General features: G+C 36.2%; 1 protein-coding gene across 3 annotated transcripts in view; it reads left to right on the top strand.

The window, feature by feature from the left end:
- Positions 1-24929, top strand: part of LOC149540691 (structural maintenance of chromosomes protein 6B-like) — a 142480-nt gene that overhangs the window by 21990 nt on the left and 95561 nt on the right. For all 3 annotated transcript variants that reach the window (XM_089801789.1, XM_089801791.1, XM_089801790.1), the window contains 6 exons: positions 6635-6754; positions 10198-10332; positions 10814-10890; positions 11014-11089; positions 13703-13777; positions 13864-13968. In XM_089801789.1, coding sequence (XP_089657915.1) covers positions 6635-6754; positions 10198-10332; positions 10814-10890; positions 11014-11089; positions 13703-13777; positions 13864-13968 — 588 coding nt within the window. The remainder of the gene's footprint in view (positions 1-6634; positions 6755-10197; positions 10333-10813; positions 10891-11013; positions 11090-13702; positions 13778-13863; positions 13969-24929) is intronic.

The raw sequence follows: 24929 nt of genomic DNA, 5'->3' as shown, positions 1-24929 counted from the left end.
ATACAAGAAAGAATAGTTGACTACAATTTAGATGATGAGAATGTTGTTACTAAACCAAGGAATGAGTATTTTTTGAGACTAACAATGATTTGCAAAATGAAGGAGAGCTAGGCAGGAGCAAAGCTCAGAACCCTCATCAGAGCTAAGAGTTGAGATGACAACTCTTGGTAAGAATATGACAAAGAATCATCCACCCGAACAGATCATTGGAAGTAGAGATAAAGGTGTGATGACAAGAATCAGAATCAATGAAGAACTATGTTTGATATCTCAAGTTGAATCAAATAATGCAGATGAAGCATGTAAAGATGACTATTGGAAGCAAGCTATGAAAGAGGAATTGGATCAGATAGTGAAGAATGAGACATGAGAATTGGTCCCCAAATCAACAGACAAGAATGTGATCGGAACAAAATGGGTATTTAGGAACAAGATGAATGAACAAGGTGAAGTTGTAAGGAACAAAGCAAGATTGGTATGTAAAGGTTACAGTAAGAAGGAATAGACTATGATGAAACCTATGCTCCTGTGGCAAGAATAGAAGCAGTGAGATTATTGTTAGCATATGTAGCATATAAGAAATTCAAGGTATATCAGATGGATGTCAAGTCAGCATTTCCGAATGGAGAACTTAAAAAAGAGGTATGCATAGAACAACCCGAAGGTTGTCCTTTAACAGATGACAAGGACGTAGTATGCAGATTGAAGAAAGCACTGTATGGCTTGAAGCAAGCACCTAGAACTTGGTATGCAAGGTTGGACAAACATTTGACTAAGCTTCGATATAACAAAGGTATGGTAGATAGTAATTTATATTGGAAAGAAATTGATGATGGATTGATGATTTTGGTAATATTTGTTGATAACATCATATTTGGAGGAAATAATGATGAAAGTGACAAGTTTGCAGAAGAAATTTGAAATGAGCATGATAGGAGAAATGAAATATTTTCTAGGATTACAAATTGTGCAGGACAAAGAAGGAATCTTTATTTCTCAGACTAAGTATGTGAAAGATTTATTGAAAAGGTTTGGTTTGGAAACATGTAAGCTCGTTGGAACAGCTATGGTAACTGGACACAAATTATCTACAAAGGATGAGACACCTATTGTTGAGCAGAAGAAGTACAGATCTATGATCGGAGGATTGCAATATCTGACTCACACAATGTTGGATATAGCAAATGCAGTTGGAATTGTTGCGAGATTTCAAGTTGATCCCCGAGAAGCACATTATGCAGCAGTCAAAAGAATATTTAGATATCTAGAAAGGAACACCAGAGTTTGGATTGTGTTATGACAGAGCTAATGATTTTACTTTATATACTAATGCTGATTGGGTAGGCTGTATAGATGACAAAAAGAGCACCAATCGTGGAGCCTTCTTTCTTAGAGGAAGGTTAGTTTCTTGGTTAAGCAAGAAGCATGACTATACCTCACAAAGTACAGCAGAAGCAGAATATGTTGCAGTAACAAACAATTGTAATCAAGTTGTTTGAATGAAGCAGATGTTGAAGGATATAAGTATAGAATTTAGTGAACCTATTGTCATACATTGTGACAACACAAGTACAGTGAATATGTCTAAAAGTCCAGTGTTGCATTCTAAGACTAAGCACATTTCTATTAGGTATCACATGTTGAGAGAGAGAGTTGCAAAAAAGGGAATTAGATTGGAGTATGTAAGCACTAAAGAGAAAATTGCAAATATTTTCACTAAGCCTCTTCCCAAAGAGACTTTTGAGTATTTGCGAGGTATGCTAGGGGTTATGCCCCTTTCTACATCAGAGTAGATGATGCAAGAATGCATCAATCCAGTGTAATAGAGCACTATTGTTTGTTTGGACTGAATGTCGATGCTTCCTATGTGGGGGAGTATCTGTGGTGAACAGAGTCATCCAGGACTCTTGTTGATGTTTTTTTGAATAGTGTCTTTTGAGACTTGAGCAGGTCAGAGACAGTTGTTGCAGAGGTTGATGGATGTTGAAACCTTTGACATTGATGTCAATGGGGGAGAAGTATAGCATGAAAAACAGTTTGGGAGAAGTACAACACAAAGCAGATTGAGGTATATCAATGGGGAAGAATGATTGATGAAGAGGATTTGAAAAGAAAGGTTAACAATCTTTTATAGTTGGTATTTTTTGGAACTAGATGTTTTTCATCTATGATGCCATCAATGCCAAAGGGGGAGATTGTTGGAAGCATGAATGTTGATGATACTTCCATGGGGGAGTATTGTAGAATCATGATTAGATCATTATCATGATGATATGTTACATTCATGACTATGTTTGTCATTGATGTCAAAGTAGTAGTGTTCTGTGGTATTTGACAGAAGAACAACAGAAAGATCAAGTTGGTATGGATAGATAGTTGAGTACTTTCACTAAGCAAGGTTAAAGGGAGATCCTACTAAGTGCTTAGTATATGCAGCTAACCTCAGACGCACAAGATATTATGTCTGGAAGAAGTTATGCAAGTTTCTGTGAAGACTGTTCTGAGATAGAGTTTACAGAAGCATGTTCTGGTAAACTTGTTATATCTCTTAGCAGAGTTGTTATTCTGTGAAGCCGAAGTTAAAGATGTGAAAAAGACATTCTGGAGATGACGTAGCTAAGCTTGCTTTATTCAAGTTACAAGGCGGCAGATTAATGTTATCGCTAAGTGTAACATGTTCTTAATGAGGTCCTATAATAATTAATTGAGAAGGTGTAATAGTCGACTTAGGGAATTGTTTTATGGATTCGGTATAAAGGAAGGACACTTTCCTTTATTGTGAATGTGGATGGATAAACAATTGCAAGAAGCACGAAGAGCAGAATGCAAAGATAAGCAGAACAGAGCAAATGCGAAGGAAACTTCACTATCGAGGTTTTATTGTGTGATCCGAAGTTTGATACTTGGATCCAAGGTTCATGACTTGGTCTACAAGGTTAGACAGTGATTGGTCTGGTTGATAGGATAGAGGAAAGAAGTTAAAGTACAGTACATACAATTATTCCGCAAGGAGTGTTTTGAGAGATTAGTTGGACAGTGAGTTCGGTGATCTTGCCCCATAAGCTGTTTGGACAGTGGGTCCTTCTGTCTTCTACAACTCCTAATAGGGTTGACACAACTCCTAACAGGGTTGGAATCTTCTAACAATGATTCAAAGTCTCCTAATAGGAACGCATATGTACTAAATGTTGTAATAGACTCCTAACAGGGTCCATCCTCTAACAAGGAATATTTATATTAGTACATCATCTTGTGGGCATCATTCCCACCGGGGTTTTCCCTCTGATCAAGGGTTTCCCTAGTTAACATATTTGGTGTAGTTGTGTATGTGCATCTTTGTATGGTTGCTGTTTACTTTGGTTGAATGGTTAAGATTATTTAAGGTGGATAAATGTTTTATTATCTTTGTGGATTATTGTTTCTAACACTCCTAACTAGCATGACTCCTGACTAGGAATGTATGTGGAACATTATGAATTGACTAACACTAGCATAGTTTAATGCACCTTGGTCAAGGTTTCGAATGCAGTGTGTTGAAACACACAGTCTAGTTTTTCACCCAATCCAACTTGGTACAAATCTCCTACATAATGCGATAGGCTAATTTATGTGTACATAGGACTTATGTTTTTACTAATTTTAGTCCTTCTGACTGAGGTACCATATCAAAAGTGAGGTTCCTTTCTAATTTCACTTTAATAGTGGCATACTTGTCATAAGAAAACAACATTATTAACCATCCTATTTTGGTTATTCATCGGATCTAGTTTGCTGTTTGAATTCCTTCAATGAGTAATTAAGATTTAGGCTTCCTAGCCAAGATACTATCTCATAGTTAGTTACACCGGTGGATATAGAACTATGCAACGAAATTTTCTTTGTTGACATTCTCAAATAAGAGCTGAATCTGCACTCGTATGTGAACATAAGCTTATTTGTGCTACAGCAATATTTCATCTTGCATTGTTACACCGTCCTCTATCTACCCTAGTAAGTTACCAAGTGCAGGATCCAAGACTTAGACACTTTTCAATGAATTTTTCCTATAAAATTAGTCCAGCTTCAAACCATAATTGAAACTACCTTAGCACAGTCAATAATGAACTGGTTCATACTCAATAAGGATGAGTGATGTGTTTTCACAGAGGCAAGCTCAATGTTTAGTCTCAACTCATCTGAGAGGTTGAGGCTTAAACATAGGAGTTGTTGAAGAATTTGATGTAATTATAACTCGTTTCTTTGGTCAACTTCTCTTTCCATTTAAGAAGAATAATATAATTGTTATTGCTTCTTTTTTAATAATTCCGAGAACAACTACAACTTCTTAATCCTTACTTACTAGCAAGCTGACACTAAATCAGTGTATGAACTTTAGCATACGGTTGCCTAATGTTAAGAAGCAATTCATTTATAACCAGAGAAGGAATTTCTAGGCACTAAGTTGTTTTGACAGCATGCAGCTGCAATCTCTGTATTATTTTCCAATTTTAGTTGGGCTTTGCTTTTTCTTAAGTTTGCTTAACTATGGTGATGGGCAATTGATAATCAAGTAAATGTTCTGACAGCAATGAGGCTTTATATTTGTTTTAGAAGAATACTTGCATCAAATTCATACGTGCACTGTTCTTTATTCAAAACATTCTTATATTTCTTCAATATACATATTATTCACAAATGGTCAACATAGAAAAGCAGGTTGAAAGAACTGCACATGCCTGTAAAGTATGCAAGTCTTCTCTAGGAATGAGGAAATTAAAGTCCTGTCGTCTAGCACTGCCTGTGAGTTTTCTCAATTACCAGACTTCTATATTTCTTCTTTTTCCTTCCAAGGTTCTAACAGCAACTTGTGAAAGTATTTATCCCCTTGCCTATTTTTGATGCGTATGTGAGAAGAGACTTCCAACATCCTCCTCTCAACTGTTTTGGTGCGTATGTGAGAAGAAACTCCTAACATCCTCCTCTTAACTGTTTCTTCTAAACTTGTGCTGCTTCTCCGTGAGTCTTTTTTTCTTTCTACTTGTGAGTTTCTGCCCTTCTTTACGTGTGTCTATATATATAATGAAAACATTTTCGTTTTGAAACTTAACTCAAGTTTTCTTCATTTCAATATTCATTTCCTTGTGTGTAGCTGCAAATTTGCTAAAAATAGGAGGCGGTTCTCTCCACGCAAGAATTTTTCCCATTTTCACATCTCCATTTGCTAAGGATTACCAAATAATGATGCCATTACATTATACTCTTGATTATATTGCAATTTTATACCATCATGTTACTTTTTTCAATATTGTGGTTTTCAGGATTAAGTTTAATATGCCTCGAGAGGTTCTTAAAGGAATTTTGATTTAATCTTTGTTTTCATTTCACCGAGTCAATTAGGCCATGACATGACTTAATATAAGATTTTTGTTTTCTATCTTATTTATATTATGAGTTCCAAATTCACTTGTTACTTTTAATTTGCACCGCATCATTTTTTTTTAAATTCAATTTCCAAAAGGAAAAGAACATAGTATATAATAAGCCAATACTTTAAAATAAAGTTGCGTGTTTAATATTGCAATCATATGTTTGTTATCAAAACACACACACACACACACACACATCTCTGTGTGTGTGTGTGTGTGTGTGTAGTTATACATATATAGTTGCATACCATGTTACCATGGTTACGTCTATATGCATATATACAAATAAGTGTATATATGTATCTATATTTGGCAAGAGTTTACTTTAATATTCTTTGAAACTATATTGCTGAAAGTTATCACATTTACCAAAAAAAGGTCATTGATAATGCAAAGGTCCATCTTAGACGAAAGCTTGTGCCCAAAGAGGATTACTATCAACTTGACTTACTGACAAGGTAAGGCCAACTAGATCCTAGCAACTAATTAGCTGCTGTTTAATAATGCCACCTGAAATATTAACTGCTATTTACTCTGTTCAAGTTTTATGACCTGTTTATAAAAGCTCTATATTATAATGATCAAAAATTTGCAGGTCTGATGCTTATATTGAAAAATAAAACTACTGTGATGTTACCAATGTTGGCAACCTTGCTGTGAAAAGATATGTTTGATTGGGATATCTCAAAAATGTCTGCTTGCATGATTCAAAAAATATCTTTATTTAGTCACAACATCTCTGCTTAGTTTCATTTTATTTTTTGATGGACGGCTCAATACTAATTTGAACATATTTTATCAGTTGAAATGTTAATATTATTAGATATAGTTTTATAATCCATTAATTCTAATTTAATTTTCCCCGAACATCAAGGATAATGCCATCTTCAATATTTAGGGCCCTTGAAACGTTTGAATGTTCTTAAATTTAAAGCATACCAAAAATTATAACGCACAAATTCCATCATTCCAATTTTTTCTGGAGAGGGCTAGATTGGTGGTCGTATATCAGATTTTGAGTAAATTATCAAGAACTAGAAGGTAGAATGAATGAAAGAAGAAAAAAAACTATCTTATTGTTGACGGAGAACCAGAAGTAGAACATTGGGAATTAAAAGCTGTATTCATTTATTATATATAAAATAGTATCTGAGAAATGGAACCCTAAAAGAAGTTGAGGAAATGATCCATTATTTCATCAAGTCTTATGAGAGATCATTTTACTGCAGATGAAAATACAAGAGATGGAGGTGGTTCGACAGGAAAAGAAAGCTACTATTGCTTCGATGATGGAGAAAACAAAACAATTAAAGAAATCTCAAGACGAGCTTCAGCAAAATCTTTCGCAGGTTATTTTTCCTCTTCATAAATATTCATTTAAGAATGCCTTATTATATATGCCCACGTTTTTCTAATTTGGTTCCATTGAACCATTCAATATATTGCCAATCATTCTCATTAATTCACTTAATATGTTGCTTGAGTAAATGGATGAAATGTGTGATTCACATTAAATCTTATGAACTTCGAATATTGCTTATATTTAGTAAGATTTCTTTTGCTTTTTGTATGACAGGTTGTCTCTCTTTTGCCTGGCCTTCTATTAAAGGATTTTTCCTTTATAAATTTCTCGCAATGGACAATTTATTTTTGTGGTCAAACTTAGGAGTGATTAGAAGAGGCTGAGAAAGCTGCTAGTATAGAGGAGAAAGCTGCTAGTATAGAAGATGAGCCGAGTGTTCTGAATTGGATGGAATTGATTAGACTACAAACCATAGTTACACCGCCATGGGGGACGGAGGAATGGGGGGACAAGTTTTTGAGACAGGGGGACAGAGGGGTCTTAATTTGGGGACTGTGAGGGGATGGCGGGGGGACGGCAGCGGGGGAGGGGGGGGGGGGGTATATATATGCATATGGTACTTATAATGCTAGTTATGAAAATATGTATTGCAATATTAGATATAAAGATGTAAAAGAGTAAATTCTTGAACATTGCATTGAATTGGAACATCGAACATTAGACATTAATAGTCAAATCTGCAAATAGTCAACATTGGGATGTCCCCCATCCTCTGTGGAGGTGGTGGAATCTGGTGGCACCATTGGGGATGGGGGGACGGAGTCCCCAAGTCCTCGGTGCATTGAAGTCTCCTAGACGTTGGGCAAAAAGGGGGGCGACTTCTCGTGTTACTATGCTACAAACTAAGTTGTAGGAGCTTAATGTGTTACCAGTAAAATTCATTATTACAACTGTGGCATAAACATATTTACAGAGTTTTATTGGAATCAATCGTAAATATATGAAAATATGTATATACATAAATAAACATTATCAGAAGAGATGGCTTTATGTTACTAAGAAGCATAGTTACTGGGAGACCTGTCTCCTACATCCTGAGTTGCGTCTCGGAGACCTGTCTCCTACATCCTGAGTTGTGTCTTGGAGACCCGTCTCCTACATCTTGAGTTGCATCTCAGAGACCCTTAACCCCAAAAAACGCTTGGATGCACGAGGTTCTTTGGGTTGCCATCTCCAAAGTCTCCCAACCAACAATTGGTGTCTCCCACCAAAAACATTGGGCATATGGTGTCATATAAACTCTTAAATCTTATCCTCTATCATCACACTTGAAAAAAATCATTATTACTTATCTGTTAGTAATGATAATGATAGCCACTATATTCTTCCGATCGGTTTGCTCAATTGTCTCTAGAATGACTTGTCAATGATGTATAATTGTTCACTTTTCTTGTAGTGTCATGATCTACCAACAACTGTTCTTTTAAAGAGATCACCAGAATGGTAATAAGAGATATTTGCATAACATCAATTCAATCGTTGGAAATAATGGAAGCCACTGGGTATCTCCAACCTTCTCAAGTATCTTATAGGGACAAATCCATGCAAACTTTCTCCACTGTCAGAAGAACAATAAAACATTTCTCTTAATCACACATCTCATAGCCATTGGCATCTAATATAAAATATATATTGAGTTTTTCTCCACTGTCAGAAGAACAATAAAACATTTCTCTTAATCACACATCTCATAGCCTTTGACATCTAATATAAAATATATATATATTGAGTTTTGAACTCTTTCACCCTTCAACACAATGACTTCTGACATTTGTGTATCTAAACTTAATCTTAAAATACCACTATTCTTATTTTCAAAGTTCTATGTCATGATATTTTCTTGAAATTATTAATTTATATTAAACAAAAATTGACATCTCCAAGTATCCCCGTCTCCTATTTTTGAAAATCAGCCGTACCAGTACCAGTACCAGTCTCCAAGGTCTCCAAGTACCCCAGTTTTCTGGTAAACTTGCTAAGAAGAGATGCAAATTATTTTTCCCTTATGATTACAAATGGAAAGTACCATCTTTGATAAGAAATTCGAATCTATTATTATCTGTTCTCTGCTATGCCCATGTGACAAAAGGTGGTAATTTCTGGGAAAAGATGTGAAGCAATAGCACGCTCGTCTCTTTCCCCAATCTGTATTACATACAACTCTTTTATTGCTGTTTCTGATAGAATATAAGTGAGCCAATTTGAAATCTGAAAATCTCTGTGAGAGGTGTTTATCCAAGAAACTGAGAAGTTTATCATTACTTGAAATTCAGAAAATCAGGAGTTCTAGATTCTTCAAAGTTCTTTCGGTATTAAGCATAATATTGCATATTTTAATTTCATGGACTTTGTGTGATTTTTTGGGGTCGATTCTGTGTAAAGTAAATGCTAAACTAAGATAATTTTGGGTCTCCATGTTTTTTGATCTCAAGTACAATTTTGTATATTATGATTTCACAGGCCTCAGGGTTTTTTGTGGGGGTCAAGTCTGGCCAAAGGAGATAATAAAGCACAATTTTGCTTTGTTTGGACTTAGATTATCTTAAACATTTCAATGCATTAAATGATTTTGAATTCTGATCAAAAGTGGAAGAGGTGCACCCCGATGATGATTATAGCCCAAGCATTTCAATGCATTAAATGGTTTTGAATTATGACCAAGAGTGGAAGAGGTGCACGCTAATGATGCGTCACTCATTGTTTCAGTTTCTTGTCAAGAGATTGTCTGAATCTGAACCTTAACCTAAAACAGTTGTTCTAATTACTATGATTACTTTGAACTTGACAGTTTTTGATGGATAAGATTCAATTTTTGTTTCTGACGTGATTTAAGTGTCATCAAATGCATTTGATGGCTTTTTAATTGTTGGGTTGAGTTCTCCATCCATTTGTTGAAATCTGGTCATGAGACATGGTTGAGCAAAATTATTTGCTTCTGGCTGTGTTGATATTGTTTATTGGTTCTAGCTTCACGTGCGTGCACATAAAGATATACATACACAGAGACAAATGCACACACATGCACACACACATTCACACAGCATACGTGCATACTTACGCACAGTGCATGTGTCACACACACAGACAGGCTCATGCACACACAGACACACACATGGACACACCCCGACCAACAAACACACCCACACATTATTCCTTTTTCATTGCATGCGTCTATTTCTAGAAATGCCCTTGACATGTATCATTGCCAAACAACATCCAGATGATATCATTGTGTGCATAGAGATGATGTTATATTATCTAGATGTTGTTTGGCACTTAAAAAGGATTTCAAAAGATATTCCATGTGTTTGATTTACTCATGTGTATTTGAATGAAAAAATTAGCTTAAATAATTTATTGTAGTAGTGGTTATTTAGTTTTTCACTCTTTTCTTTCTAAAATTAACACCGTTTCATGGATTGTTTTTAGGCGACCAGAGATAAAGTTGAGCTTGATGAGGAGTTAGTTAGGAGGAGAGCTGTTATTCAAAGGTTGCACGATCGTGTTCACAATCTGCAACAACAGATATTTGATATTCAAGAACGACACGTTAGGACCACCCAGGTTTTAATTTTTAATTTTTTCACATCTTTTCCTTAAGCGTTGTTAATCAGATGCAAAATAACTTTTTAATTTGATGAATCTTTGTTTGCATGGTACTAAGATTTAGATGTTCACAAGCTCTCATTCATGATAGCATTCTGGACTGAGTAGCTCCTCCATGGTGATTTTGTTATTTCCTAAATTATTGTATAGTGTTAATTTGAATTACTTATCCATTATTTTGCATGATGTTCATATCTGTTGGATCACAATTCTGTCTATAAAAAACATTCTGCATAGTGATAATATTAATTATTTAAACCATTGTATCTGTTATTTGACAAATGGTTGAGTTTTTGGTAACATTGTTTCTCTTATTTATCTTTTAGTTTACAAATAGTTGAAGTGTTACTAGGTTTGTTAGCATCTGAATGTTAATACCCTTGCAACTGTTCTTATTCTGCTATCTATGTTGTATTGACTGTGTAGTTAATGATTGCAGGCAGAAAAAACTGAAAGAGAAAGGAGATTCAAAAAGGTCCAGGAAGATGTGGATGAAGCAAATTTAAAGATTGAAAGGTTGATTTAACTTGATCTTCATTAATCTATTGGTTATATGATAGAAATAGAAAGGACATTATAAAATCGCAGAGTCTTGTTTTTATGTAGTTTGGCCTTAAAGAATTGACTCTGGCTTTTCAGGCTACGCAATGAGGAACGTTTGTTGGATGGAAGAGTAGTGTCAGCCATGGAAAATGTCAAGGCTATTGCTTCACAGGTAGACATGGCCCTGTCTTTCAATATTACATTTTAATGATTCATGGTGTCTAAATCTACGGGAATAAAGAAAGTTATCTAAAAGAGTGTACACATTATACTAGAGGGTGTAATATTATGATTTATTGAACGGGCCATGTGCTCGAGCGATCAATTTTAACTTCTTAGTATAGAGATCTGAAACATTTTGGAGAATAGGAGGCATTGTATATTTTCAACAATTTGTCACTGGTCAAAACTTAAGGCATGGATGTCTGCTGATATGTGGTTTTTAAGTGAATTGGTTTTGACAGTTGGCATTCCCATGTCAATGAATTAAATATAGGTCAAAGTTCCCTTCTTAGATAATCAGCTGAAACCCAGAACTGATACCCAGAACTACATTGATAGCATGCAAAGGATTAGTTCTAACATTTAAGTGTGAGCCTGAGATGCACGAGTTTTGTTTTAGATACCCTTGCAAATATTATATTTTTTTCATTGGCCAGTTCCTTATATCTTTAGCCATGACTCATATGAATATGCTGAATAACGGAGGCCAATGTTATGGGATATTACCAAGTTAAAAAGAAAAGTTTAGAAGGATTACAATGCTCACCATTTTGTTGTTTGTTGACAGTTGAGTGAAAATTTATTTTCTTTTCATATTGAGCTTGGTCATTGAAAAGTGGGGTCCATGTCTTATTGAACATGTGGTTTTGTATTTTTCTTTTCTTCTTTTAACTTACGAATATTGTCCAAATTATTTATCCATAGTTTTTGTCTTCATGACCCTAGCCAAGGAAGAAACCATGCCTTGACATTTCATCTCCATCAGGTTTCTTTGTTGGAAAGGAGTCAGAACAAATATTGCTAGTCCTTTTCTTATGCATTAGATTTAAATAATTTTACTTTTTTGGACCTTCTGCTCTAAAGGTGTGTTTATGGACCCAAGATATCATCAACCTTAGATGCCTGAAGAAACATTTTGTAAACTATTGTGGAATGGCATTGCGAGAACAACGATTGTGTTTTGTGTTTTTCTTGCATCGATCTTTGCAGTGATCATTTTTATTTATTATGCATTGTATTCTTTTTCCATTTGTTGTAATTCATACTTCCTTCTTATGTCCATTTGTTGCATCCAGCCAATGATGTCCCGAATTGATATGGCATGCCATTTGTTTTAGCTCTTACTCACATTATATGGGTATGCGTGGTAGGTTATCTTCTTAACCATTTGCTAAAAATCAATTAGAAAATTTCGTCTGTACTGTTAGCAAAATGTTTTCTCTTTTTGACTTTTATGATTGCGCCTAATCCAAATATAACTAAGATGGTACATTGTGAGTACAGCATTTCTCTTTATGTTTTACTGGTGAATGATGGTTTAAATATTTTTGCTTAGTAAAATCTTTGTGTTAGCTTCATGCCTGGCATTCTTTCCTGACAAGGTGTAACTTGGAATAAAAGATAATGGTTCCTGGTTGCCTCCTATCAAGGCAGTGAAAATGCTAATGCATGTAGATCACTTTTGCCTTGCCTATAAAATTTGGAGCTGTGGGATAGACCAGGTGCCGGAGAATGCCATGTGGGGTGCCTTCGAATAAGTATGACATGGAAGCAAGAAACTTGGTTTTCTTTTCAGAGATGTTGCTATTTCTTTGATGAGAATATATTGGATTGAATTAATCGGCCTGAAGTGAAGATTCTTTTAAAGATTTTCTCACGTAGTGTTTTAATAAGGCTCAAATTTTTAAAATTGACATTTCTTGCAGAGTATTGATTATATATCAAATGTAGGGGTTTGTCTTTCTAAGATTTGGTCTTTTATCCCTCTTCCGATTGGAGAAGCAATTTCAAAGGATAGAGTTTATTTGAAAATCAGATGAGAGAATGTTGCTACAGGATTATTGTTAAAGCAGTTTATCTGAAAGCTTTTTAAGCTTGATAAATGTTTTTATGAACTTGACTTTTCAAAGGGGTTTCCTATGCGGCACATGGAAATTGACTGCATAATAGGCTTTATTTCTTTTCTTTTTGATAATAATACGCTTTGTCATATGCTTTTTAAACTTTAGAGTAGTTTCTTTTAAAGGATTTATCATATGTTTTTGTACATCCAAGAGGTCCGCACATTCACACCCAAGTTCATTTAGCTTTTCTAATGTATTTTTTAATAGGCTGATTGAACATATGCTTACGGACTTAAGTTAGACCATTCCGAAACTTTGGATCGGTGTTTCCTTTACTCTCTTTTAGAATTGTGCCCATCACTCATCTGCTCATTTCATTTTTGATGGTAGTTTGAGATCATGATTTCTTGGCAAATCAGGAGAGGATTTCAGCAAATAGCTTAAACAGATTTGGCTGTAGAGTTAATGTTGGCTATGGCAATTTAAGGAGACATAGATTTAAATTTATTTTCAATTTTCACTTTGGTGATGGTTGTATATGCTATAGTAGATTGCACTAAGTTCTTCAAGTACTCAGAGATTTGTGATTAAGCTGTCTACGCTTCTTCCATTATGTAATATTCTTTTTTGTACACTAGGAAGTGTGGGGCGTATTTTATCCTCATTTTTGGTTGTGGTGCTCATGGGTGAGTTGCATGGGGGTCTTGGTTGAGTTGCAGGTTGAAGAGAATCAAAATAAGCATCGGGATATCAAAAGACATATTGAAACTCTAAGAAGACAGCAAAGCAACAAGGTATCAGATGATCTTTATTTTCTGTGGATGTTAAAGTGAAGATGCTTTTAGGTCTCTTCAGAAATATTGACTTTTCTAGAAATCAGGTGACAGCTTTTGGGGGTGACAGAGTTCTCTCTCTCTTGCGATCAATTGAGAATCGCCATCGTCAATTCACCAAACCTCCAATTGGACCAATTGGAGCACATGTGGTATGCAAACCTTTGACGCAGTCATATTTTAATTGGTCATCCTATTTCATGTTTGTGATATGAGTGTAGAATGTTCAATCTTCAATAATCAATTGTTTTAGGTAATGCAAAGTTCTTAGTCTGAGCAATATTGTTTCCTAACCATTCCGATATGGAAGAATGACAATGCAGAGTTTTTATTTGAGTGCTGTTGTATTGTTTCCTAACCATTCAGATGTGGAAGAATGACTATGCAGAGTTTTTATTTGAGTGCTATTGTCCATTTATATCTATGGTTGCAAATATGGCACTGTTGTTTATGTTAATCCGCTCAGCATATTTTTCCTACTAAAGACCATTATTGATGTTCATTTTTTGTGTACCAAAATGACCATATATTGTGTGAGTATGTGTAAAAGCAATAACAAAGCTATGAATGCAACTTCCATGTCTACAAGGAGTGCAAACTAGTGTGTGTGTGTGTGTGAGAATAACAGCAAGATAGAGATTCCAAGTATAGAATAAAAGGAATCAAGAAATTGCAATAATAAAGGAAATTCAACTAATGAGAAGGCAAGAGCACAATAAACAAAACATATCTCCTGAAAGATGTTGAAGAAGCCAAGGGAGATAAGGTTGGTCCGAAATGCTAAAACTTTCGAGGAGATTGCTAAAACAATACTGGTGTGTTCACATGAGAGTAACGGTATTCAAGAATGCTTTAGACTTTCTGGAAATTGTTGCTAGAGAGGTTGAGAGAACAAACTCTTGATAATTTGAAAGAGAATGAGAGAGATATGTTCAAAATGAGATAATGGGAGGGAAATTGAGCCAGTCCAGGGGTTGGAGAGTTGTCTAGGTTCGTACCAAAGTGGTTGCCACAAACCTGAGCTAGTAGCAGGTGGTGAAATGCTTGAAAATAGCTGCTGAATGATAAACTGTTGTACAATGTTAGCAGAAAGACTACAAGAATCTGTGAGCATGCTTTGTGTTGATTGTAACACCGTCCTCCACATGCTCCATGATGTTTACTGTCCTCCACATGCTCCATGATGTTTACTTCATATTCCATGTATCATTTCCCAGTGTGATCAAGAGTGTTGTTATTATCAACAAGGGCAAGAACTACATGATGACAAACATGGTATGTTGCGCTGTTACTTTGGCAGGCCCTACAAACTGATGTGTTTTCCACCCCTATCCAACTCCAAGGTGTAACACTTTCAAGACATACAAGATGGACCGCAGTAAAATGGACTCCTGGCATGTGATAGGTCTGAAGCAACAATACTAGTGCTGCCCGTGACTGGGATCTGTGAAATACTGTCACATTGCAAGGTTTAACACTCTGCTCGAAGCAAAATTGCTTCAGAAGTGGCTGGGAAAAAACGCTCATGATGTCTGAAGCCATGAACTCTCGCCACCTTAATCAAGAAGAACCTGGAAATTCTTGAGTATAAGGGAAAACAACGAAGTGATGTGGCTGGTCTGCAACCAACCAGCATGTACACAATTAAAAAATGAGCCTTCCTTTGCCAAGAAGCAATCTGAAATGTACTATTCTGATCAGTGCTCCAATCCTTATTGAGAATCTTTCCCCAACAATGGGGACACATAGTGTAAGAAACCTAACTCATACAGCAAGGGCAGCTGCTGATCGAATTAAATATATATTTAACTTGATAACCGACTGTTTTACCCCAGCTAATGTACCCCTCCAAAATATAGAAAATTAACAATGTAACAACATGAACGGTAGAAAGCTCAGCATTTATAATATGCTTCAGACATAAACAATGGGGTAATAAACCACCTGAGTTTCATACTATGAAGGACGTTAGCACAATATACTGAACGTCTATACAAATCAGAGAATGGACGTTTTACTAAATGCATACAGAACAAAGCAACAGCGGTACCTGGTTACTGTGAATGGCCTAACTCCTCATGCGAATCTTGATCCCGGATGGAGTACGTTGTCACCTGCTCACTCCAGACTTCCTGCGGCCAGTATTAACACACCCGCTATTCTGAGTGTGCTGATATTCAACGAACCTGTCATGCCATTTACGCTATCTGCAGTCTGCCTGTGGTTTTCCCTACTTGTCAGTTGGCCGGTTAACTACTGTCTTCCTGTGGTGAGGATATTCCAATGCTGCCACCTTCTACAAACCACGTTATAAGTCGGTACTGACTGCAACTTCTCGTACTCACAAACTGCTCCGTTGATGATAGATTGGCCGCTACTGGATCCCAGTCGGGTGTCTATGCTACCACCATTAACCACAGAAAATTCACTGCTAGTTATATCAGATAAGTGTCTTACTTTGAATGCTGTTCCCAACTATGCCAAAAAGACATCTGCAATGCTCCACGTTTGGTGTGAGTCAACCTTTGATGAGTTTGCTGGGGCTACGTCCAGCTCCTTCACTCTCTCAAGGGGTTTTGTCCTCAAGAGTAACTAGTCACATTTAAGCAACCTTCTTGTATTTGAATAATATCACATTTCATGGTGTGAATCCAAATGTAGCTCCTTTCTTTTATAACCTCAATATGAGGGGAAATACAAACAACTAGGCAATGTGGGATAAAAGCCTATTTCGTCTTTTAGTCACTTAAGTTACTTTTGACTTTAAGTCATAAAGTAACTTTTTAACTCCCAGTGGAATGCATGCTCATTTCCCTTAACCATATTCAGCAAAAGAACAATATCTGTAATTTCTTTTATAAAATGCTCAATAGTTAATGGCTTAGGTAGTCAAGAACCTCCTTCTGCTGGTTTCAAAAGCCAGGACCGAGCTATTTTGTTGTCATAGCTGTTTTTGTTTTCGGCGTACAGGCGCTCAGGTTCTTCAAACGTCCATGGCTCATAGGGTTCCCTATGAGGAATCCTAAAGGCCAAATGGACACTGGTTCTATTGATTCTAACAATCACTTCCCCTGAGGCTTTCTTAATACATCCGGAAACAAGGTCATAATGGCTTGTACATTCAAGGATGAGTTCAGGGTATGTGATAGCAGCGGGAAAAGCGGCGGCTTCTAATAATCCACTATCAACTAGCCTCTGGTAAATAGGGCTTGACTAGGTATTCTTGGCTCGTTCAATCGCCTCGGATAAATTCTTATTTACCAGAAACGTGTCACGAATTTCAGGCAGTGAACTGAGCAAAGATGGCTTCTCTAACTTAGGCAATTTTGGGCGGAAAAGCGTCATGATTGCTAATAAAGATAGGTTTACAAGATACGGCTTGAAATATCTCAAAACAAAGCAAATACAATTTGAAATGCAAAGGCTTATGGAAATGCACTTACAGTTTGACAGAGACAGAGCTTGCAACTCGCCCTTCTTACTCGAGAATGCTTGAAGTTCTTCGGAGAAAGTGGAATGAGTGGGAAAGGGCTAAAATGAATGCATTTAAGGAATGATTTGTGCGGGAGATTGCAAGACAGATTTGGCAAGTAAGTGCAATAATTACTCATTCATGTGGTGTGAATTGGAAAAGACGCCACGTGTGCTTTGTTTTAAATACTCCATCAAATCCGCATGTATGCTGTTATGTTAAGTGATCATGACATGACAATTTTATCCCTCAATCAAATCTTGCCATAGCCAAACACGTACTGTCTTAAATTCTTCCATTCATAACTTCGCATGTCTTGGGAAATGCTATACTGGGACCAACCTTGATTTGGTTCGAAGATTTGAAACCTGCATACAACTTTCGTTAGTGTGCAACATCGATACTGAAGTTGAAGTTGAAGATTTGGGTGATCGGGTTTTAACTTCAACTTCGGCTTTACTAAGACCAACTCAAAGAAAGAGATGGACTTGACACATGAAGACTGAGGTAGACCTGAACTTGAAGTTGAAGTAAACTAAAACTTCAAGTTCAACTTCAAGAAGAGAAAACTTGGGACCAAAACATACTAGGGTGTGAGAAAAACATAAGCACTAACAACATGTCTTGGCATCTAGTGGAGAGGGGAAACATTGTCAGGGGCTTAACCACCCAACTGTGGACCCTTAAAATATCCCAACATAATCTCATCAGAGAAAGACCCTCCCTACCCGGAATGGACATGGAAACACCTTGCCCAGCCACTGGGCATTCTGGTACTTAATGTCACCACTTTGCTTGACAACAGAGTATATTTGGACAATCATGAGCTGAATCTTCTAAAAGTTTTGTATTTGAGAATATTTTCAATCATAGAAATTCTAATAATACTGTATTCATCTTGTAGGGAACTACTCTCTTCACCCATTTTCTAAGGCTTCTCTGCTTTGGTGAGTCCTTGGAGTTCATCAATTCTTGAGATCCTTACACACGGACTCATTATAAGATTTTACAAAACCGGAGTACAAAGTACACCCGCATGTTCATAGTTCTCTGCTCTTACCATACAAATTTTCATAACATAAAAAGATTCACATGATATTAGTTAAGGCATTATTTGGTGCATCACAAAGATTGAGCTGGGCCATAGATTCGGCATCTTGGTAAAAGATATCTATGCAAGTATTGCATCCATGCTGGCCGCCCATAGTGAAATGGTTTAACATACAATAATACAAATCTTGGATTCATGCATAAGAAAACGTAACTTGTTCAGAAAGATGGAGAATAAATCTCATCTGAGCTCCTTTGGTATGAGGTATAAATCTAGACGATGAATGTAATGTGGTATGAGGTAGAGAGAGAATAGGCAGGAAAGGAAAAATAGGGATAGCGCTTGCTTTGAGGAAATATTGATAAGAATACTTGCCTTGTGGAAATATTGATAAGAATACTTGCTCTGTTTTTTGCGGGGAAACTAGTAACAAAAAAATCCTATGATCACCTGTGCCCGTGGGGTATATAACTTGGCCTTGAAAAAAGTTAAAACAAGAACATCGGTTTCAAGAAGGTTTTGGAAATTCAAATATTTAAAAGATGAATGCCAACTTGAAGATGGCCACCACTCATCGAGAGGAGTTATAAAGATTATATTTTTCCATGGTTCATAACAAATATATTTATATATGTATATATGTATATATATACATATTATGTCATCATGCTATTTAATTCTACCTATAATTGTACCCATAGTTGGAAAACTCGCCAAAGGCAAAAACTCGCCAAGCCCCCCAAAAGTTAAATTGGGAAAAACTCGGGGATTTAAAAAAAAAACTCAAGAAAACTCGGAAACCTAAAAAACCCGCTGAAATTTAATTAAAAATACATCTTTTTTGCAAAATTTAATGAGAAGATGCATCTAGTAAGAACACAAAAGAAACAAGCAGAGTTTAGATATATATAAATGCATAGTGGGTACAAAATTGCATTCTCATGCGAAATGATCATGGCGGGAAGCAAAATAGTAAATAGTTTCAATATGTCAAACTAGAAGTAAATACTAAAAGTCTAAATACATCAATACAATCACATTTTCTTGTTTCCAATTGCACTAGCAAGAAAGCGAGAGGGTTTAGTCCTCGAAGAAATGCTCCACATTGGGATAGGGCATGAGCTGTGTGACTGTGAAATCTGTGGTTGTGCCTCCTTGCTCGACATCCCTACTGACTGACTTGGCATCTTGGAAGAGGATGTATCTCCTCCTATATGTGGCACTGATAATGCCTCGTCCTCTGAGCTTGAATCATCATTGGCCTCGTCCTCAATGTCATCCATTGTGAAATGAAAATCTGTTCCAACATCCCCCTCCATGGCCTGCCTCTCCAAATTAGCGATCTCATCCGTTGAAAACAATGGACCTGGCTCTTGTGCTGTCCAATCAAAATAAGGATCTATCTCTTCCAGATCAAGTGGACCAGGTAATGCTGAACTCTGTGCCCTTGATGTGCAAGTTTAGATTATAATGCACATAAACAAGGTCATCAAGTTGTTTTTGAGTCATTTTGTTTCTTTTCTTTATGTGGATGGACTCAAATAAGCTCCAATTGCACTTACAATGGGATGGGCTACAAGGCTGGCATAGGACTCTGAGAGCAAAATTCTTTAAATTGGAGGTATTGCCACCCCAACATGCCCACCAAGCATCTGCATAACAAAATATAAAAAGTTATAAAGCATTGAAAAAAGATAATCAGAAAACACAACTTATACATTTGCAACAGTTTTAAAGTTTGACACTTTACCTAGTGCTTGAGTAGATCCTGCTCTCTTCGCTAGCATAGAAGAGAACAAATTACCCTTCGATTCCACATAGACTTGTTGTTCGGTCACAATAAGGTCTCTCTCTGCTTCATTGGATATCATTCTCTCGATGCTTTTAGAGAGACCTTCCATGACCTCTCTGTTAGGATCTGAGTAGGAATCATTAGCCCTAAAACAAATAGAAAATTATATCAAGTCTTACTACACAACCTTAAAAAGTAAAGTGAAATAAAGTCTTAGTAAAATCTCAACTTCAAGGACAATCATGGTACTTGAATTTGGGATTGAGGAAGTAGCCTGCTGCATGAATGGGTTGTGGAGCATATTGTTCCACCTCCTATCAATTATTTACCAAATGGGGTCAAATCTGAGTTTGTCCACATGATAGTAATTTCTCACAGCCTCTTTGGCCTTATCCATGGCCTCATAAAGAGCTCCGATTGGGGATTGTTGCCCATCAAATATGCGCAAGACTCTAACCAGGGGCATAGACATCTACATTTGAAATTTGAAAAATACAAAATAGTTAATAACATAGTAAGTTATGAATTAATAATGAAACTTGAATCAACTAAAAATATAATGTTTTGATTCTTGAAGTTACCTCCACACTCTCCTTAGCCTTTGTTAAAAAACTATCATCAAAGACTATCCGTGCCACAGCCTCTCCTTCGGGCTTCTTTGAATAAGATGAAACAACTCAATCAGCACACACAAACATTTGTTTTAGAGCCAATATGTGGTCGAGAATACTTGCAACGTTAAGAACACCATTGCAAACCTTGTCATAGTGGGTCTCACCAAATCTTTGCCTTTAGTGGTCTTTCTCATCAAACTGAGAACCCATGGGTGATTATAGATATATTTGGTGACTCGCCTAGCATCTTCCACAACTGGACTCACCCAATCAAGTTGTCCTATGTCCTCCAAAAGAAGGTCAAGGACATGTGCTGCACAAGGTGACCAAAAAAGTGTGGGATGCCTCTCTTGGAGGATTCTACCTAAAAGATTAGTAAAAAAATCAATAATTTGTTACAAACTTTCCATATTTACATCAAATCTAAATTGAATAATACCATAGCATTACATTCATTATTCATATTGAACATAAAAAATTGAATTTACCTATTGCCACATATGCTGCTGCATTCTCTATGATGATTTGCACCACATTCTCTACTCCCACCTCCATGACAATATTCTCCAACATTAAGGCCAAAGTGTGTGCATTTTTCACTTTGTTGGAGGTGTCAACAGATTTCCAAAGCACCACATCATCTTTCAAAGAAACCAAGAAATTAATAATGGTTCCACTTCTTCCATCGGTCCACCCATCAGATAAAATGGTGCAGCCATATTTCTTCCACTCTTTCTTTTGGTCTTCTATTAATACTCTTGCCCTACCAACCGCATGGTCAAGCAACCTACAAAATTTAGGTGTAATAAAATCTTAGTAAAAAATAAGAAATAACAATTAAGATTTAAAATATAACAATGAATTGAAGTGAATCACAATTATTTACAATTACTAAATAGTAAAATACTAATCTTCCGCTGAAATCCTTGCGAGTAGGCGGCTTGTACCCTTTGCTTGATATTGAAATTGCATTCACCAAATTCAATCAATAGGGACTATCAGTCGCATACATTGAGATATTGTTGAAAAACGAAAAATCAGCTGCTGCAATATCAATTTGCTCATGCACCTCATTGAACCATCCATTGCCCTCTAATGATGGCTATGATCTAGCTATTTTCCTAGGCACAAAATAACTCCCTATCCTTGATGCAGATGGTGATGAAGAACTAGAAAATGTAGAAGAAGTGAAACCAGCAAGAAGTGAACATTTTGTTTGCGGATCTGTGGGCCACGAAGAGATTTCGGTATGTTCTCGAGTGCTTTTTCTTCTTGCATATCAAAAGGAACTCTTTGAGATTCAGCTATGGCTGCCCTCGTAGCTAATTTCGCCCTTTCTCTATTCAATTTTTTCTCTTCAACAGCTACAAGTAGGGCATTGATGAATCTTTTTTCTTCTTCAGTTACCTTGAGACAAGTATTTGAATCATGTTTCTTTATGCTTGCAAGGCAGTATTTGAAGCGGTTTATGCCTCCAGAAATAAGTTTTTCACATGGAATGCATATAACCTTCCCAACATCATTTGGAGCTTCATAGGCATACTGCCATGCCTTATCTCTTGCATTTCTAGGCCAAGTGCTTATATATCCAGATGGGCGTGGTGTTTGTGGCCACTCTTCTTGCACATTTGTCATGTTTAACCTCTGCCCTACACATAAATTTATAGAAAAATAAATAAACAAAGTTAGAACAACTAGGGTTTGTTTTTAGAAAATCTTACATATTATTCAAAAAAATGTCAAACATAAAGTTGAATGGCTTTCAAATGATTCAAACATAGAGTTAAAATGCTTTTAAATGATTTGGATTCATTTACAAGCAACAACAAAAACAATAGAACATTTTTTAAAACTATAAAAAGTTTTCCAACTATTATAAAAAGAACATACCTAGAAGGAGATTTGTCTTCTAAAACCGGTTAGAATCCTCTACAAATCCACTCAAATCCGCCTTGAATCACTTGCAATCACTTAAGAATGCCTCCAAACCTTCTTCTCTCCACACCGCAAGCCTCTAGAGTGCACAAATGCAACAGATGTTGCAAAAAAATGAACCTTTTCCCTTATATTGCCGTCACAGTGCACGGGTTTCTTAATTGGGATTGTCACTGTGAGTTTTAAACAAAAACTTGCCGATTTTTTCCGCTCGGGCCGAGTATTGGATTTCGCGAGTTTTTTAGGGAAAAACTCATTGACCTTAAAAACTCGGCAAGTGTTTGAAACTTGCGGGGTACTCGGCAAGTGTTCCAACTATGATTGTACCTATATATACATATATCTATACGCGTGTGAAATTTTGAGAATATGCATAATTTATTTCTATCACTGTATTCTCTCTAAATATGCACACACACATACATATAAGTACAATTCATAGATATCATCAGAGTATCATGGTGGTGTGTGTGTGTGTGTGTGTATCCTAAAGCTCATTAAAAATTCTAAAGCTCAACTTCATTTGGGAGCTTCTTACCTAGCCGCAACTCCAATTTCCACGATCTTCTAAAGATGTAAAGTTAGAAATCTTGGGTCCTATATGAAAGCTAAACCTCCTGAGACTCCTCGAGTTGGAGATCCCCATATCTACCTAAATCCTAGCTTCTTTTTAAAACCCTCTAGATCATTCCTATCTACCTTCATTTCTTGTAATATAATGAGCTCTACCTTTGTTTTTGATATGCAGCATTTTAAGACCCACTGCTTGTTACGGGTGTTTAAACCCCTAACATTCCAAGTTAGGACATTCACGGCGACTTGGGAAGGATCTTCCCATTCGTAACATTAAAGATATTGGTTAATTTGGATTGACCATGAGCACATCCATTTCTCATTCTCAATTCCTGTGGGGACTTTCTTCCCTTCTTTTTATTTACTTTTGAGCAACATTATTGTTTGTAATGATATAACAAATAAATTATTTCATTATAAATAAAAGTCCCCTACAATTCCTAAACATATATATTTATTAAAAAAAAACCAAAAAAAAAAAACTCCAAAAAAACTAAGTTTTACCATTTTTGATGAAATCTTTCATTCTTCAGTTAAGTAATAGTGAAGTTGGGAATTCTGACTTCCAAAATTAAATGATGAGGATTGTGGAGCTTTAGACAGGAATATTGTCATTCTTGAATCTTTAAAATTTTTTTCCCCCTTTTTTAATAAACCCCATGCAGCAGTGAGCAGAACTTCACAAACATTCATGAAATCATGATAACGTCACTGCTGCCCACCTTCACCACTTCCTGCATTCTCAGTGAAACCTAAGTTGTCTGTGACAAATTAATAGATATTTGAGTAATGGCTTAATAATATTAAGATAACATGCATCTATGTAACAAACAATAACAGCTGTTTTAATAATCTGTCCTGTTTTGAGTACCATGTAAATATTTCTTCCTTTTTCTAAGACAAACTATTTATAGATGCTATCATTTTGCCTGTCTTTTCAATGCTTTTGACACAAATCAAAATAGTTATCATTGCACAGAGAAACTAAGTTCGATATGGGGATTCCCTGGTGTCCTTGGGATGATTGATGCATGCTTACACAGCCCATGGTTGTCACAGAATGTCCCGGAGTACCCCAAACATCCCTTGCTTTGGCAGGGAATCTAAGGGATGTCTTCACTGCAGGTTGCATTCTTTTTGAGTGGGACAGGTCCCTGTGAATGCTGAAGGAATTAGGTCATCTGCATGGAAATAATCCAGAAGAATAATTTGGAATCTAATTTGCCTTTTCTCTGAAATAATGTCAAACTCTGATTCCCATGAATTGCAGGTAGAGAGAAAATTTATGTTATCAGTTATCATTTGAAGAGGTGTGTAGTTTGAAATAAATGTTTAGATGACCAAGTTCCTTAACTAATCAAATATCATGGGTATGACTTCAGTGGCATGAATTTCTTTTACTGATATTTTGGCATTACTAAACTGCTACTTTGGACTTACAATATCTGTCTGTGCGATTCAGAAATAGGAAACAACAATAGAATGATTAGTATAATTCTAGAATCTGCTTCCTTGATAATTTACAATTAGCCTTTTGACCAGTTCAGTGATCTAGGGAAATCGTTAATTTGTTTAGCTTTTTCTCTAAGTTACCGGTTTTGCACCTTGGACTGTCGATCTGGGTCTGGGTGTGAACCAGATTCTGGTTTCTGTGGTGGTCCATGCAGGGTCCATGA

This window comes from Cupressus sempervirens, chromosome 9, assembly GCF_028749045.1.
Source record: "Cupressus sempervirens isolate cs-2001-9-10 chromosome 9, ASM2874904v1, whole genome shotgun sequence".
Lineage (NCBI taxonomy): Eukaryota > Viridiplantae > Streptophyta > Pinopsida > Cupressales > Cupressaceae > Cupressus > Cupressus sempervirens.
Note: the sequence above shows the minus strand (reverse complement) of the source record. Positions and strands in the feature narration are given on the sequence as shown.